We start from the raw sequence: 16,069 nt of genomic DNA on the forward strand, positions 1-16,069 counted from the left end.
AGTTTCAGTAGCAAGTGATCCCCTGAATTTTATTGAAGTGATTTTCATAGTGCCATTTCAGTGTTGGGCCTCTTCTGTTTGGACTGTAAGAAATGTAGCTTGTGAAGAAGCATACTTCTCACCAACACTTATATATCACTGGGGCTGTAGAACACAGCGCCTGATCCCTTGGTACTTTTACGCAATATTCAAGCTAAGTGTTCTCCAGGCAACATGCAGAGTGAAGGCTCAGGGTTTCTGTAACTCTAAATTCAGATTTAATGAAAAATATAAGAATGCCACTTAGATACTTGCAATTTTCTTAGCCTTGTTGAAAAAGTCTCAATAGCATTATACAGAAATCATTATTGTGATCAAAGTCTGTAATAAGAGTCTTAATAATTCTGTGCAGATGAAAGTATCACAGGAAGCGTGTGAAACAAATGCAAAGGACTGGTATCAAAATTGCTTTCTCGCAAAGAGTAAGGAAAACAAAGAAAACAAATGCAGAGACATATCTCTAACAGTCATCCCATCAACATGCTGTTCACAAGATAGGGATCAGGTAATGAGGAATCAAGCAAGTCCTGTACTGTACTTTAAGCATCTTGGTATTTCCATTTACAGCAGCATCTACAGACTGATCAGACATAGAAGCCTTCTAACATTGCCAGTCCTCAGTAAGATTTCCTGAGTTCATATCATAACCATATTTTAGTGTTTACTACTTTAGACACCAAGGAAGTGGTCAACATTTGAATTTCAGATCAGTCTCGCTATATTGTCATATAAGACAGGATTTGCTTGTTTAAACAAGTCTAATGCCATTTGAAGCACCTAAGAGTATCTGAAATAGCCATTAGCAGCTAACAGAACCCAGGCTCACTCAGTTTACAGCTCCGAATCAATTCTGAAATAGATCAGAATATCACAAACTAGATGTGACGTGGACATACAGTATTTAGATACAAGCATAAATATGAAAAGAAATTAATCAAGAGATAAAAAATAATCAATCGGGAGGTTTAAATTATGTTTCTGCTTTGTGCTGCCACAAAGGTCAAAGCACAATTTTCCAGAACTGTTGCTGTCATGGAACTTGATTAAATTTTAGAACTTGTCAGCCTTTTACAGCCTTTCATCTCCAGCTTACCAGCATACGATAGGCAAAACTGAATGAGAAAAAGATGAGTCAGATCATGATAAATCACTTCATCCACTGGGAAGGGAAAGAAGTGCTATTGGACTTAACAATGAAGGGGAGAATGGGTGCTATTCATATTACTTTAACCAAGAGATATGAACTCTTTAGTATGATTTCAGCCTAAAGTATCCTCATCCAACTGATGTCTGTGCATGACAAGTCAGGGACTGTGGCTGATTTGCATTAGGCAGACATTCCCTCTATGGTTGACATGCTTTCTAGCAGATACATGACTGACCAAACATGGGGACTGAATAGTCATTTTCCATTAGAAATAGCTCCTCCAGAATGTAACTGAGGAGCTGGAACAGCAGTGATAGACAGCAATGGTCTTAATGTGTGTTTTGTGGTCATTGTACAGATAAATGGAGATATCCAGTCGGCCTTACTTGTCAGTTCAGCAGAGGTCTCACGGCCCTCTTCCAAAAAAAGGTGGAGAACTTTGTTTGCTCTGGTGGATTATACCCTCCAATTCTTGGATTCAAATAGACCTTTAATAAGCTCCCCCCCCCCCCCCCCCCCCCCCCCAAGAAAAAACCTCAAACACAACACACAAACTGTAGCAATGAAAATAAACAGATTAATTGAACGATGGGAAATCTGTGCTGGACAACAAGCACCTGTGACCCTTGAATACACCTGGGTAAACTGTGTATCATATACCAGCGATTATGTTACAATGCACTGGACTGAGTAATTTCCCCACACAACTGACTTGCCCTTTCCTGAATTTTAATAGTTTTACTTTGGCTTGACATCAGCTATACTATCGCTGGTTTTCTTATCTACTTATTTACTTTTAACATCTTGACACTGATTGTCTAATGGAACATACCGCTGTCTCCACTTCTCAAAGCATAAAGAGGAAAATGATTGCTTAAATGTTTGCCCATTTTCTAGCTACCTCTCAGTGCCTGACTAAAAGATGCCAGCAGGAAACAACATTACCGCATTACATGGCTCAGCAGTTTCCTACTCACCCACATGCGAATCAGTCCCCTTGCCTCACTGCACTGTTTAGTGAGGCCAAAGCAATAGCAACTGCTGCAGCCAAGTGGGTTTCTGGCAGAGAGACCAAATGTACCAGACTTGCACCTGTCACAGTGGACACCTTCCACATTAACCTGGAAGAGAGAGAACATGTAAATTTTTTATTTTTTTTTTAAAAGACACGTTTCATTTCAAGGTAGTAATGAGAACAAGGAAGTCATACAGTAATGATAGTAAGAGGGTGCAGAAAGAAATAATGAGTAAAGAAATATTCAAGGAAATTTCCAGCTTCTTATCATGTGTGTATGCAAACTTATACAATTAATGTAACTGGGGCATTTGCATTCGTGTCCACTGAGGAGCTCTGAGCAACGGATGCTGGCTTCATTCTGCCAGCTGTAGTAAGCACAGGAAAAAAAAAAAAAAATCAAATGCCACTTCGGGCTTGACATGTTCAATAACTGACTGATAAGAAAAACTATGTCCTGAAATTGCCATGGTTAATCAAACCTTTTGTTTAACAGAAATTACCTTTGACAAGTTAGAATGTTTTAAGGTATAGTACTAAATGTTCTTGCTGAGAAACATCTTAAATGGTAATATTGTAGAGAAAAGCTTTCTCCTCTTCATGGTTGTTTTCCACATCACTGAATAGTATTAACAAGGCTGAAATATTTCACTGTTGTAATGTCAATGCTTATATTTTCATTTTTCAATTAGTCCAAATAAAAAGCTATACCAGATAGGGACAAATATATAATAATTTATGCATAGCCTTTAAAAACCATTTTCATACTAAGACCATGGGGTTTTGGGGAAAAAAAAAAAAAAACAAACCAAAACTAAAAAAACAGCAAAATAAAAGCACTGGTTGTTTTTTCTTGCCTCCTATTTTTTTTTTTTCTTTCTTTCTCTTGAGAGTAATGTCAAGGAGCCAATCTAAAAACAAATGCAACTTTCTAAAGCTTATACAGGAAATCATTATACCCGAGGATTTACCATTTTTAACCCTCATTTCCATATGTAACTATATTAGCAAATGAGCCTACACTGTATTTAGCTTAGATTTTGGTGTTTTTTGTCAGGGCTGACAAAGGGGCTCCTGAGCCTTTGAAAGCTCAATTCTGCAGCTCTAACAGCAGGTTTAAATAGGAATAGCTACCATTTTATAGAAGTCTAGCTTTTTCAATATCTTTTCTTTCAAAAAGGTTACACGAAAGGTTAACCAACTCTAGATTTAAATGCAACATTAGATTTAAATTTTGGAAAAAAAAATCTGCTGACTTAATTCAGTATTATTTGCCCATTTTCTGTCATAAATGGTGAATTTTACTTGCTTTGCATTTTGCTTCATGTCAACTGCAGTCTTATCATTAATCATCAGCTAAATATATACTGTTAATTTGCACTCACAGAAACAACTATATCAGCCTTAACAGAACCAACAAAGAAACATTTCCATTTAAAAATGCCATAAACCCCTATTCTTTCTATTTAGTGCTTACAAGAGCTACAACAAAGACATTGAATATACTGGACCTAATCCAGAAAACGGGCACCGAGATGGTTAGAGGGGTTGGAGCACATAGTTTATCAGGGGAGCTTGAAAGAATTGAGATACTTCTATTTTTGCATTTCAGAGGATGACATAGGACAAACAACACTGAGTTTTACTACTATGGCCCATGTGATCAACTCACTTCATTTTTCTTATGGTCTCACCATCAAATGAATCAGTATTTGGAAAATGGAACATAATGTTTTCTGTTCAAATACACCAGAAAAACAGGAGGGTGGTCAAGGAGTTTGCACAAGGAGGCTGTGAAATCCCAACCCTTGGATGTACTGTTTCAGCAACGTCTTTCAAACAAGGTGCTGGACTAGATGACCTCCATAGGTCCCTTCCAATCTAATTTATTCTACAGTTCCTCCATTGAGCTTATCCTTTAAACTCAGAATGAAGTGACTGGTACTTATTTAACAGAAGAATTACCTAGCAATTCAATCATTTAAATTAATCCTTCCATTTTACTAGCTCTTTGCGTCAATACAGCCCCTAAAGAAGAAGAACGAATCAAAATCACAGACAGAATCTGTAGAGGTCACTTTTAAAAACCTCCTTCTTGAAGGGGTACTATCATTAATACTAGATCGGGTTTCCCATGCCTCTTTCTAGCCAATTCTTGAAAAGCTCCAGGAATGGGGATTTCACAACTTTCTAGATAATCTGTTCCAGTGATGCATAACCCTCCTAGTGATTTTTTTCCCTAACGTCCACCCCAAAATTCAAAAGCTCCCATTTGCAGCTGTTGTCCCTTGTCACATTTTTTGCTACTATCAGAATATGAGAAAGGACTTTGTCAACTACTCTTTGAAGTGGCTATTGGCTGCAATTGCATTTTCTCTTAACTTCTATTTTTTGCAGATTAAGAGAGTCCAACTCTCTCAGTATATCCTTACAGATCATCTGCTCTAAGTCTCTTTGCAGCCCTTCTCTGGATCCTCTCATTTCTGAACAATACTCTTGAATCAGGTCCTAAAACTGGACACCTTTTCCAAGTGCAGTCTTACCAGCACTGAGTAGAGGATGATAAAGACTTTCCTCTGCAGGTCGTGCTCTTCATGATGTCCTCCCACCTTGCAGCTGCATTGGCCAGCATGATCCATGTATCCAGCTCAGTAGGCAGTTTGCCTTATTTACAATGTGAGTACATGGTTGGCGTATATTTAGTTTGCCATTCCCCAAAGCCTGTATGTGTTTTTCAGCAGAATTACCACTCAGCCTTTTTTCTTCCAAACTGTACTGATTCTGGAGGTTATTCCACTCCAGATCATGAACTTTCTATTTTCCCAATCATCAAGCTTTTCAAGGACCCTCTAGACTGTAGTTCTACTGTTCATCATGTCAATCTCTACCTCCTCCAAATCAGCAACATTCCCAAATCTGCTGATGGTGAATTGTGTCATCTGTGTCACTGATGAAGGTATTGGCTCCAAGGTACTCTGCTTGTTGGCTACCAACTGCATGTCAAACCACCGATTATTGCCTTTTAACCCCAGAAACCCAGTCAATTTTCAAACCACCTAAGTGTGTTGTTCTTCCAAGATGTGGGTGATGATGCTAAAACTCTGCTTTAGCGATCCTGAATAGGATGCAGCCTATTCAGAAGAACAGATACTACTGCAGTGAATTTTACTTATAAAATTATCAATATTGACTCTTTCTAAGTCAATGTACTATAAAGAAATAGCACTGTGGCATACTGTTATTCGTGATGTGTTTGCTTTTAATTTGCTGGATATCTGAACAAGAATTGTATTGAATGGGTTTAAATTGGAAACAGTTCTGTAAGAACAGGAAGAAATACAAAGTGAGAAGAGAGGCTAAGAGGATGCTGTCCTGGCAAGCGTTAATGTGTGAAAAAGCAACTGATAATCACTTAAGTCTTTCTTTATGTTAGGCTCCTCCTACAGCAGTTAGCAAATGCACTGTGAAAACCAACAGGATTTGTTTGTATCTACAGACAAATACATATGTCAATGAATTCTGGAATAAACTTCTCAGCAGCTATAAGATCAGCTTACAACCTTCATTGTCCTACCTTGCAGCTACATTGGCCAGTATGATCAATGCATGAGCACTTCCCCAGGTCTGTATCACAGCTCTGTGGATCAGTCCCTGCCAGGAAACACTGACAAGCAACACATTGTGGGTAATTCCAGTAACCCAACCTGCATTCAGTGCATTTATCCCCAGAGAATTCAGGGCGGCAGAAGCAACAGCCTGTCTTTAAGTCACACTGAGAACTTAGGGCTCCAACAAGGCTGCAGTCACAGGGCTAAAAAAGGAGAGAAACAAGGAAAAAATTGCAATTGTGCTTCTGTTAAAACAAAAAACAAAACAAAACCACCCAAAACACCAACAAAAAAGCAACTCAGTTCTTTCAAATATCTATAAATAGAGTACAGCAGTGAATTTCCACTGTCCAAAGGTAACATATCTGAATTACAAGACTAGGCATTTATCTTTATTCAATAAGGGTCAAGTGATTACATTAAATACATTTACAACACTGTTTTCTCTTTGAACAGATATTACTCATCACTGGTAAGTCAGGCACAGAAATCAAACAAATCTAAAAGGGTCAAGGACACTGGGATACTTTGCAGACAAAATTGACTTAAAAACTGAAAGTGCTCTCTAAAAAGTGCTTTCTATATAAATCTGCAGGGCATGTTCAGACCCTTTGCTAAACCTGGAATTGCTCAGCAGCAGTGGTCCCAGTGGAATCTAGTTCAATGTTTCTTACTCATCCATCAGACAGGCAACCCCATCTTCTTTGTGCAAACAGGACTCAGGTGACAGTAATTTGCATGTAAGGGATAGAGATGTAGTCATGTGGTGTACTGGGAAGTAAACTTGCTCACAGAATGAGAATTGCACAGGCAGGTATGAATAAGAAATAGGTGACTTGCCAGGGGGTCTAGATATTGAATACAGAAATAAGTAGCAGGGAAATCTGCAGGCTTCCAAAGAACAGAACTCCTCAGTGCTATTACTATGACTGTACTGCAGAGTTAGCTCAGGATATTTGCTGTGATCACTGGCATAACCAGAATCTCATATGGAGAAGTTCAGCTGGCAGAAGCAAACTCAGTACCAGTAGCATAGTTTATGACAGTAACTGACATGGATAGACTTGCTAAAATTAAGGACACAAAACCAAAAAAGAGAGGATGAAAATGTGGATTCAGTTTTAAGCAAAACTCTTTATTACTTGAATACTAACCGCACCTTTTGCCCGACCTGAAAAGACCATTTATAAAGAAGGCAATTATATACAAGAAACATTCAAATTTTCAATTTCAAATTTCAATTTCAAATGTCAAAATTCAATTTCAAAAATTTCAATTAAAATATTCAACTTCAATCCTTACTAAACGCCGGAGAAACTATTTAACTTCTGGTTAAATGTTAGACTGCTAGAAAGATCCTTATTCAACAAAGATACGTTCAAATGTAAAGCTTAGAAAGCAAATTGCTCACCATACACTGAAATAGCTTGGTGTGCAATATCAAAACCTAAATTACAATCAGCTGTTACGCTTGTTTTGTGAGTGAGCTGTTTTATGCAATACCCTCTATCCCCTTGAGTTACAACAGCCCTGGAAATCTACAAAGAGTGCACGCAGGAGATTCCCATCTTACTTTGCAGAAATTAGCTACAACATACTGAGAGATGTGGGCTGATAGATCATTACTAATTTAGATGGTGCCATGGAACTGTCATACTAATGCACTCACATAAAAGACAATCAGAGAATATACTCCAGAGCTCAAACAGAGGTCTTCAGCTTCATTAGGCTGGTTTCAGAAGCCAAGAGTCTATACACAGCAGCACAGCAGAGGTTTCACAAGAGGAGTTTTCCATACATACAAACCTGAAATCATTCTTGATAATTAGTTTGCAGCCTGAGCTACATGACAAACAGCCTTTTAAGAAAGAGCACTAATGGTGTATGACCATGTTTAGACAAGACACTTCTCTGGAGTATTTGAAGCAGTACTATAAATCCCTTATCAATGAGAACAGCAGAGAGGAGAAGGCATGTGAACTTCGCACAATATTCACTGTCACCAGTTTTCAACCTTAACTGAATACTGCTCCCCTTAACTCAAGAGTGGGACATTAACAACAGCTTTCCTGACATTCTTTGATGTGCTACCATTTTTCCCCTATTTCTTCTTCCTTTTTCCCTTCAGAATTTTTAAACTGCGTGTCAAACATTAGAATAAGAAGGATTTAAGGGCTAATGAGAAGGTTTATTTGCCTTTTACAAACACAGGAAAAAAAGTGCATTTTACAGCTAAGATGGCTGTTTCTTTTGTTCTCTGTTCAGTGTCTCTTATGCACAGGTTGAAGCTCTTCTCAAGTAAACTTCAAGTACAAATTCCTAGTGGTATTACAATTACGGCCGAAGTAAATTTGTTATACAAAGGCACCGTTAATTGCCAGTAACTACACATCTACGTACATTGTACAATACTGTGGTAATCAACTATAACAAAAGAAACCAAGCTCAAGCAGGACACTGAGTCAGTGTGACAGCAGTACAAACAAGGTGTTTGGTGTTATAGGCTGCATACCCAAGACAGAGGGTCTGTAGCGATCAGTAACAGATTGCCAACATCTACACCAGTCTGACACCAAAACTCGCAATGCAGAGACAAACCATGATTACTAAACCTAAAATTCTGTTCCAGCTACAAATTACTGTATTTACCCCAAGGGAAACAAGTAACACACAGAGACAAAACAGGATCCACTCACCTTGCAGCCACCGACAATGTCATAGTTCCAGTAATTCGGTGCACATTTGTCACACATCTCTCCAACAGTATTGGGAGGGCAGATGCAGCGGCCGCTGATGGGATCACAGTTATTACCAAAATGTGAACACTGACAGGCTTCACATGAGACAGAAAAAATAAAGGAGAGGAAAAGTTATCCCTTTATTTAACACCTGCAGAGCAGACCCTAAAAGAGTTAGGATCATTCCAACAAAGACTTCACGGGGCAGTGAACTCTCAGTTATCCGCAGACACACTGGGGCAGGAAAGGTAGGGTAAACACAGAAACCAAAATCAGGAACAACGCAACACAGGTTAGCTGACATTGAAGTAACTGCAACAACTGCAGAAGTGCAAAGACTTCTGAGATGGTGTACTCACATGATGTAGCTGCGTGAGTAATGCTGTACAATTTCTGGGCCCACACTGTCTCATGCAAGAAGCCACCTGACTGCCTCTGAGCCCTCTACACAGGGAACCTGCAGTGTATTTAACCTCTTCCACCAACCTGAGCCAACCTCCTGAAATTTCTGCTGCTGTAAATAGACTTTTCTTAAAGGGAAAGAAAGGTTCCAGTTTCTTTTTCCCATTCTACTCCCTTTTTTCAGATTACATGTATTCTGCCTTGTGAGGACATCAACGGTGTGCTTCTTCACAGGAAACTGGGATTCTCTGCAGGTTTTATTAAATTAAAAGTACTTTGGTTTTGGAAATGGTTCCAAAAGTGGTCTTTCTCTTAAAGCATTAAGCGAACAACTGATTGTTGGTAAATACAGATTCAGGTATGTAAGTGATAAGTAGTTATGTGGTAAAGGACACCTAACTGCTTGGAGGAGCAGAACTGGTGCATGGTTATTTCCATACCCACCACCAACATTACCTGAGGCAAGAGCAAAAGCATCATAAGCAAATTATGGCTTTGAGTGATAATCTGTTCCTTGGGGTTTTTATAGGGCAGTGTAACATAACGTTCATTACTGAGGGCTGCATTTACATTCATTGCCTTTACTGCATGAAATACCTCAGAGTAAAACTAGCAAGTAAGATATGTGCAAAGATAGAACTCACATCAATAGTCCAAATAGGAAGTGACCTTAATTTTTCCCCATCAGCACTCTCAAAATAAGGTAACTGATGCAAAAAAGATGGTAAGTTTTGCCTCCATCATGCCAAGAACAAGACATTTCGCACGCTACATAAAATCTTTTGACACACTGTGGCTTGAAGATGTTTCAAAATACATCTCTCACTGGGACGCTGAGGCTTTTGGATGTGACATCTCTTCTATGGGCTTCCAGTTCTTACACAAAATTGATTGAAAAGGCATGGAGGGGAAGAAGTGATACATCAATATTTCTTGCATTTTTACTTTTATGATTATTAAAAAGAATATGGAAAAAATACAACACATTTGTTGCAACCAATAGTGAAACGGAAATCTCTTTTGTATCTATCATTACTGCTAGAATGTCAGCACTAACTGATGATGCCTTAGGGGTTTTTTTTTATGCTTTATGGTTTTTTATTGCACAAGAAAAAAATCACATTATATTCATTTTGGATAAATGCTAGATAAAAGAGGTCCAATATTTTATGTGATACTTAACTGTCACTATGGAATTCATTTTTGTGCACTTTCTTCCTAGCACGATTTGATATACTTTTATTAAATTTCTGATTTTCTCTGTGATTCATAATTTAATTCCTTTTTTTGTCATTTGAAGGAATACATAAGAAGCCTACTAAAATTAAGTGGGGAAAAACCCGCATTTATAAACAAAATTCCTCTCCATCTGTTGTATTAAATGGAACTTTTAAAAAATCTGAATTTTCTGAACATCTTTAACTGTTGTTGTTATTTAAAATACTTGATGACCACAGGGAGATACATTTCTATTTAAAATATTTTTCTGATTTATACTAGTTTCACATTTCATCACTGTTCCTTAAACCCTGTTATTTCAAGTTGGCCAAGAGAGCAGTTAAAATTCTAATGTGAAATCTTGTTAATTTCTCTCTTATTTTTCTTCCTTCAACTGTATGAAATTAACAACATTTTGTAGTATTTCAAAATGGCTATGTGCTTTTAAACTGTGAAATTTTAGAATAAAAGACTAATAGCGAGTATAAACTTTAGTATTTTTTCCCCTCCATATATGTGCTAAGAGCTTTAGGACATTTGCACTTTATTTCAAATTCTCTCATCAGTGACCCTGTGAGCCAATCTTTCTCTTTTCCAAGGTGCCAGTGTATTTGCACTTTTCAAGGCAGTAAACATTTTCTGAGTCCTTCCTTCCCATGGTAGACAACACCACAGAGTAATGTTTTCAAATATGATATATGATCTGTGAACCAGCCTGGATCAAGGTTTATCAACACTACAGGTGAAATTGGATTTTGCTGGAGGCCTCAATGCTCCTTCCATAAAAAAAAAAAAAAAAGAAAAAGGAGTAAAAAAAGGCCGAGAGTGAGGCTTGCTGCTTCAGCTGCCATTCCGGATGGGAAGAGAAATAGGATACCAGGCGTGGTGATTTCTGCTTCTGGAAAGAATACAGGTTATGCCTGCAGAATAATAGCAGCAATACCCTTGGCTTTATAGCCCTCTGCCATCAGCAAAGAATGATGTAGAGCCATTGCCATTCTGGTATCCCAGCAGCTAGCCACACTGGACGACTATCCAAGTCTCCTGTGATGACACCTGAATGAGACTAATGAGGCTTTAAAAACACAGCTCTATTAGACAAACTAGGATCTTAGTAACAAATAAACAAACAAATACAATAAATCTGTAATTGGTTGCAAAGAATTTACATACGAGTACAGCCTCCTTCCTCAAAGTTGTAAAATCCATGAGCGCAGCGGTCACACTTCTTTCCTGTCACTCCAGGCTGGCAATAACACTGTCCATCTCCATCACAGTCGAAGGACTTGGAGCCAAAAGAGTTGCAGTTGCATGGAACACATCCTCTTGAAGACTGTAAGCCAAATGTTTCAGGCTGCCACAGAGAGAGGAAGTGCAGTTAGTACATGGAATGATTACTAGAAGAAAAGAGAAAAATCTGAGAGTGTAGGGAGATCAGGGTGGTTCTTTTCCTCTTCATCACTGAAATACCACTCTTAACAGATTGAATTGTAGCAGTAAAACACTGGGGCAAGGGCACTAAACACCCTATGCTGCTGAAAAAGCATAAAGGTTTCACAATGCTACCTGATGCTATAATGAATGTTCTGCAATGTAACGCATTTCCTATGAAGTTGTGTTTCCGTATGTACAATTCCTACAAGAAATTGAGTATGTCAGCACCATATACATACCCTGTGTCTGGGTTATAAGATTATGTCAGGCAGAGTTTGTTGCTAAGACAGTGAACTCAAAGTCTTAGCTATGAATGGAGGCTGATTCATCTGGAAAGTCTCTGAACTAGATTTTATCTCCTCTGACCAGGGGCAATGTCTCTATACAGTATTCTGTAACTCTAGGGCATTTCTTTTGAATGATGCTGAAGAATAACTTTAGAAAAACATAGATCTAATGTATTTGTGTACATAACAAGCAAATAATGGGAATTATCTTTTAATGCTTTTAAGATAAAACCTCTGTCTTTGGATTAGGTCTAAGACAGACATAATTAATGAGTCTCTATTTCTCTTCTATTTTCATTCTTCGCTTTCTTTTTTGCATTGAGTACTATAAAGTCCCTACAGAACCAGAATAGATGTTATCAACTACAGCAATAAATTTGCTTGTGAACTCCACTAGTGGAGTGCAGAAAGTATACTTGTAAAGAAGGGAAGACACATGCTCACTTGTATACTGTTAAATGCAGTTCTACACAAAGCTTTTAATCAACAGACCTGATGGGTTTCACTGCACCAGCTAACAGAGGCTCCTAGGAGAAAACCGTAACTGCTGTTGAAATTCTGAACTCAGTCTTGAGCTAGAGTGACTTAAAATGGGAGTATTTCTCTATGTTTTTTCAGGTATGATGATTTCCAGAGAATTCTGAAATCTAAATTGTATTACTAACTTCACCTGAAATTAATACTACAACATTATAATAGTATAGATCTAGCAGTGACTTCACTAGGAAAGCAAAATGTTAAAAATGAGGTATTAAAAAGATGACTGTAATGAACATAAATGGAACAAAGTGTAGAAGTATTTACTTTTACATTGTACTACCATGTGACCTAGGCATGTGGTGTTAGATTTTTACCTAGTATACATCAGTACAGATTTCTCAAGTCAATAGAGCTGCACTGACTTACATTTTACACAGATTTGCTCCACAATGGAATCCCTACCCTCCTGTGTAGGTGAATTCCCAGACACTTCAGCAGGTTTCCATGTAAAAGTCCTGAAATCTGATCTCTGATGTTAATATTGGAATTCCACATTCCCAGAGAGTATCTGCCGATAGGTATCAAAATACAGGACCATATCTATGGTCAGAATGTGGCCTGAAGAATCATATGAACCTAAGCAAATGCTTGATTATCCATGTAACAAAAAGTTACACTGATTTTCCTTTTCATAGTCTATATTGAAATGTTTTGCCAATTACATACTTCTGCATAAAAAAACCATGCTGTATCAGAGAGAAAGGAATACTCAAACTCATATAATTAAACTTCAAGGTTCAATTAAATATACCAACTATCTCCAAAGATTTCTTTTACAGAAGCAGAAACACACAGAAATGTGAATATGCATAAAACTCAGGACACACATTCAGATTAATGCAGTGAAGTAACCAACACACAGCATGCATCTCAGTTCTAAATAGAAATTTTGATGTGATCTAATAAATTCTGTTTATAAGGGTGAAAGCCAGAAAAAAATCTGATACTAGCACTCCACACTGAGTGAAGGAAGAAAAGATCCCTAGCATGCTGGGTTGCATTCTGTGATGAACTCTGAGCAAAGACATTTTTATCAGTCATGCAAACCCCCAAGAAGAACCCCGAAGTTAAGCCCCCAGTGCAGCTTGTTTACACACAGAAATTCTAAGAATCACATTTATTGAATAAGAGATAATATCCTGGATGACAACGAGGAAGTACGTTGAATTTTATGAATGCTATTATTTTGTGTCCCTGTATCAGCATATGTTGAGTGTTTGTGTGGGCAACACAGTTACATAATATATGTTAAATGGGTTAAAGCTGACATTCTCCAAGGGAATCCATATAAGCAAATATGGCATGGGTCCTAGGGTCTGGCTGAGGAGGAAAAACACAGCCAGGTATCTTTCAAACAGGGTGTGGTAGGTGTGGAGATTTTGAGTTGCCAGGAATAAACCTCAACATTTCTAAAGCACTGCTCTGATAGAAGCAGTTGCATCATAATTATGTCATTTTAGGACCTAAGTTCTTTGCTGGTATCTGATAAACAATGAAAACTTTTGTCATTTTGGGCATTACGTTCAAATAATGGCACCTCACCCAGTTAAAAATGGCTCAGATAACTGGTATTAAAAGTTCTTTAGTAACGTGGATATGGCCAGTTATCTTTGAGATTTTAAGCTTAGATCTTAACACTTTGCCTCTGGGGCTGACCCTTCTTGCAAACTTCTTAAGGTTTTGGTTCTTGAATGAGAGGAGGAAGTATTACCCTGTCAAAGGCCATGAAAATCCAACTGATTCCACTGATGTATGTACATCACCCATACATTTTATACATACTGCTGTTGATGGTAGTGCTTTTGGACTTATTCTGGTATTTGACTTCTGGCCTATATTGCCATTTCTACTATGAGAAGCCCTAGGAGTGGAGAAGCATCCTAAAAGGTTGCCTGTCTTCTGAACCTGCCTGTTTCTTTCTTGGTAACTGTGTATATTGTGTCACACCTATTTAAAATAAAAACAATAATAATAATAAAAAGAGAAATAATAGAAAGAAAAAAAAGCCTGTGGAAGCTCTAAAGACAAGCAAATACATATTTCATCCCATGCAATGCACACAGTTTCTGATTACCAGAGTAGCAGGCCGGTAAGCACCCCGTGGGCACCCACTGGCACTGCTGATGCCCCATCTCCGAGGGGGGACTCTGATCTGCTGACTGCTTCGTGCATTTTCTTTCAACTTAGGCACCTGTCTGCTCATTTCACAGCGTCTGCCCATGAATCCTGATTTGCAGATACATCTTCCTGACATATCACATTGCAGTGACACAGATCCTAAAGCACTGCAGCCACAGGGTATACAGAACAGCTTTTCTGGGGCCCAGAAGTAGCTGGGCTTTAAGAATGAAAAGTAAATACTGTTAGAAAGTGAAGATAATGAAACCACACCATAGAGAAGAGTACAGGAATAAAGATAGTAGTAAACACAGTAGTAAACAAAGATTAATTCCAATCAACCGTCAATATTTTACTCACAAGCTTCAGGTATTTGCTGTGTATGTTATGCAGTCTGCGCAAACTCCCTTGATACCAATGATTTTTCTTTGAACAGACTCTAAATACTGTTGAAAATAGAGTGTGAGCAAACCGCTTGAGAAATTATGTGGTTTTAAAAAGTGAAAATGATCCCTGTGATTTCTGCAGAATTATGTATGTGTTTTACATTATACACACAGAGAGGTGTTCTGAGGACACAGGCCTAACCCACAAGTCCTTATGCTGAACTAGAGAAACGTGCAGCCAGCTTCATATAACATATTCTTTAGCAGCCTGAAGACAACGCTGTGAAAGTTTATGAAATGCTGTTTTTTGCAGTGATTTGTGAATCAGCAAAACAACATCAAGGCAAAAGACACTTTCACCAAAAAAGAATACATTATTTGGACAATACAAGAAGAGACCCTAAGAAAAAGACATAAAAGCAGAACTTTGACAGCAGAAGTAAACCACCATCCTGCTTTTTTGAAAATCAGATGCTATCAGACATTTTGCAACTGCCTTCATAGAGGGATCACCTCCTAGAGCTGCAATATTTTAAACTAATTTATACCAAACATTCATAATATAAAGTGTATATAACATATATAGAAATGTACAGTAAGGCTTAAAGTATATTCAATGCATGTAAACGCAATGTTCTGTGGTTTGTTCTAGAAAACATTTTAAACCCAGCCATTTTACCTTTCTGTACATAAGAACAACCCGTATAAGTTCTTTAATTTAAGGGGAAAATCAACAAAAAAGAAAAGCTATCCAAAACCAAACAATGTTTAGTTGTGACAAAGCAGGAAGAAAGCTGAAAAGAGACACCATTTCTTGTCATTCACCTTGCAGACGTCGCAGCGGCGCCCGATCACATTGGCTTTACACTCACACTGGCCCGTCCGAGAGTCACAGATCTCTGAGAAGGAGCCATTGACGTGACAGTGACAGGCTGCAGAAGAAGAAGAAGAAGGGGCTGTTAATGCTTGTCCTGAAGCTAAACTTAATAGCCAAATGTTTACAGCGCAGCTTTTGGCACCCTGAGAGATCCAGGAAGGTAGGCCTGTGTAAAGCGGGAAGGTGTCAGTCCCGTACAGTGACAACACACAGTAACCACCAATATTAATGTGGAATTTTGCTCTGAATTACTGCAGTGA

At 38.1% G+C, this 16,069-nt stretch overlaps 1 protein-coding gene across 4 annotated transcripts in view; it reads right to left on the reverse strand.

Moving 5' to 3' along the window:
• Window positions 1–16,069, reverse strand: part of LAMA2 (laminin subunit alpha 2) — a 377,492-nt gene that overhangs the window by 118,525 nt on the left and 242,898 nt on the right. For 2 of the 4 annotated variants that reach the window (XM_080390370.1, XM_080390369.1), the window contains exons 20-25: window positions 15,758–15,864; window positions 14,503–14,766; window positions 11,341–11,521; window positions 8,506–8,642; window positions 5,776–6,012; window positions 2,164–2,307 (exon numbers count right to left, since the gene is read on the reverse strand). In XM_080390370.1, the coding sequence (XP_080246496.1) occupies window positions 2,164–2,307; window positions 5,776–6,012; window positions 8,506–8,642; window positions 11,341–11,521; window positions 14,503–14,766; window positions 15,758–15,864 (1,070 nt within the window). The remainder of the gene's footprint in view (window positions 1–2,163; window positions 2,308–5,775; window positions 6,013–8,505; window positions 8,643–11,340; window positions 11,522–14,502; window positions 14,767–15,757; window positions 15,865–16,069) is intronic. The other 2 variants (XM_080390372.1, XM_080390371.1) reach the window with 1 other exon arrangement.

Source organism: Falco punctatus, assembly GCF_963210335.1.
Source record: "Falco punctatus genome assembly, chromosome: 5".
Classification (NCBI taxonomy): domain Eukaryota; kingdom Metazoa; phylum Chordata; class Aves; order Falconiformes; family Falconidae; genus Falco; species Falco punctatus.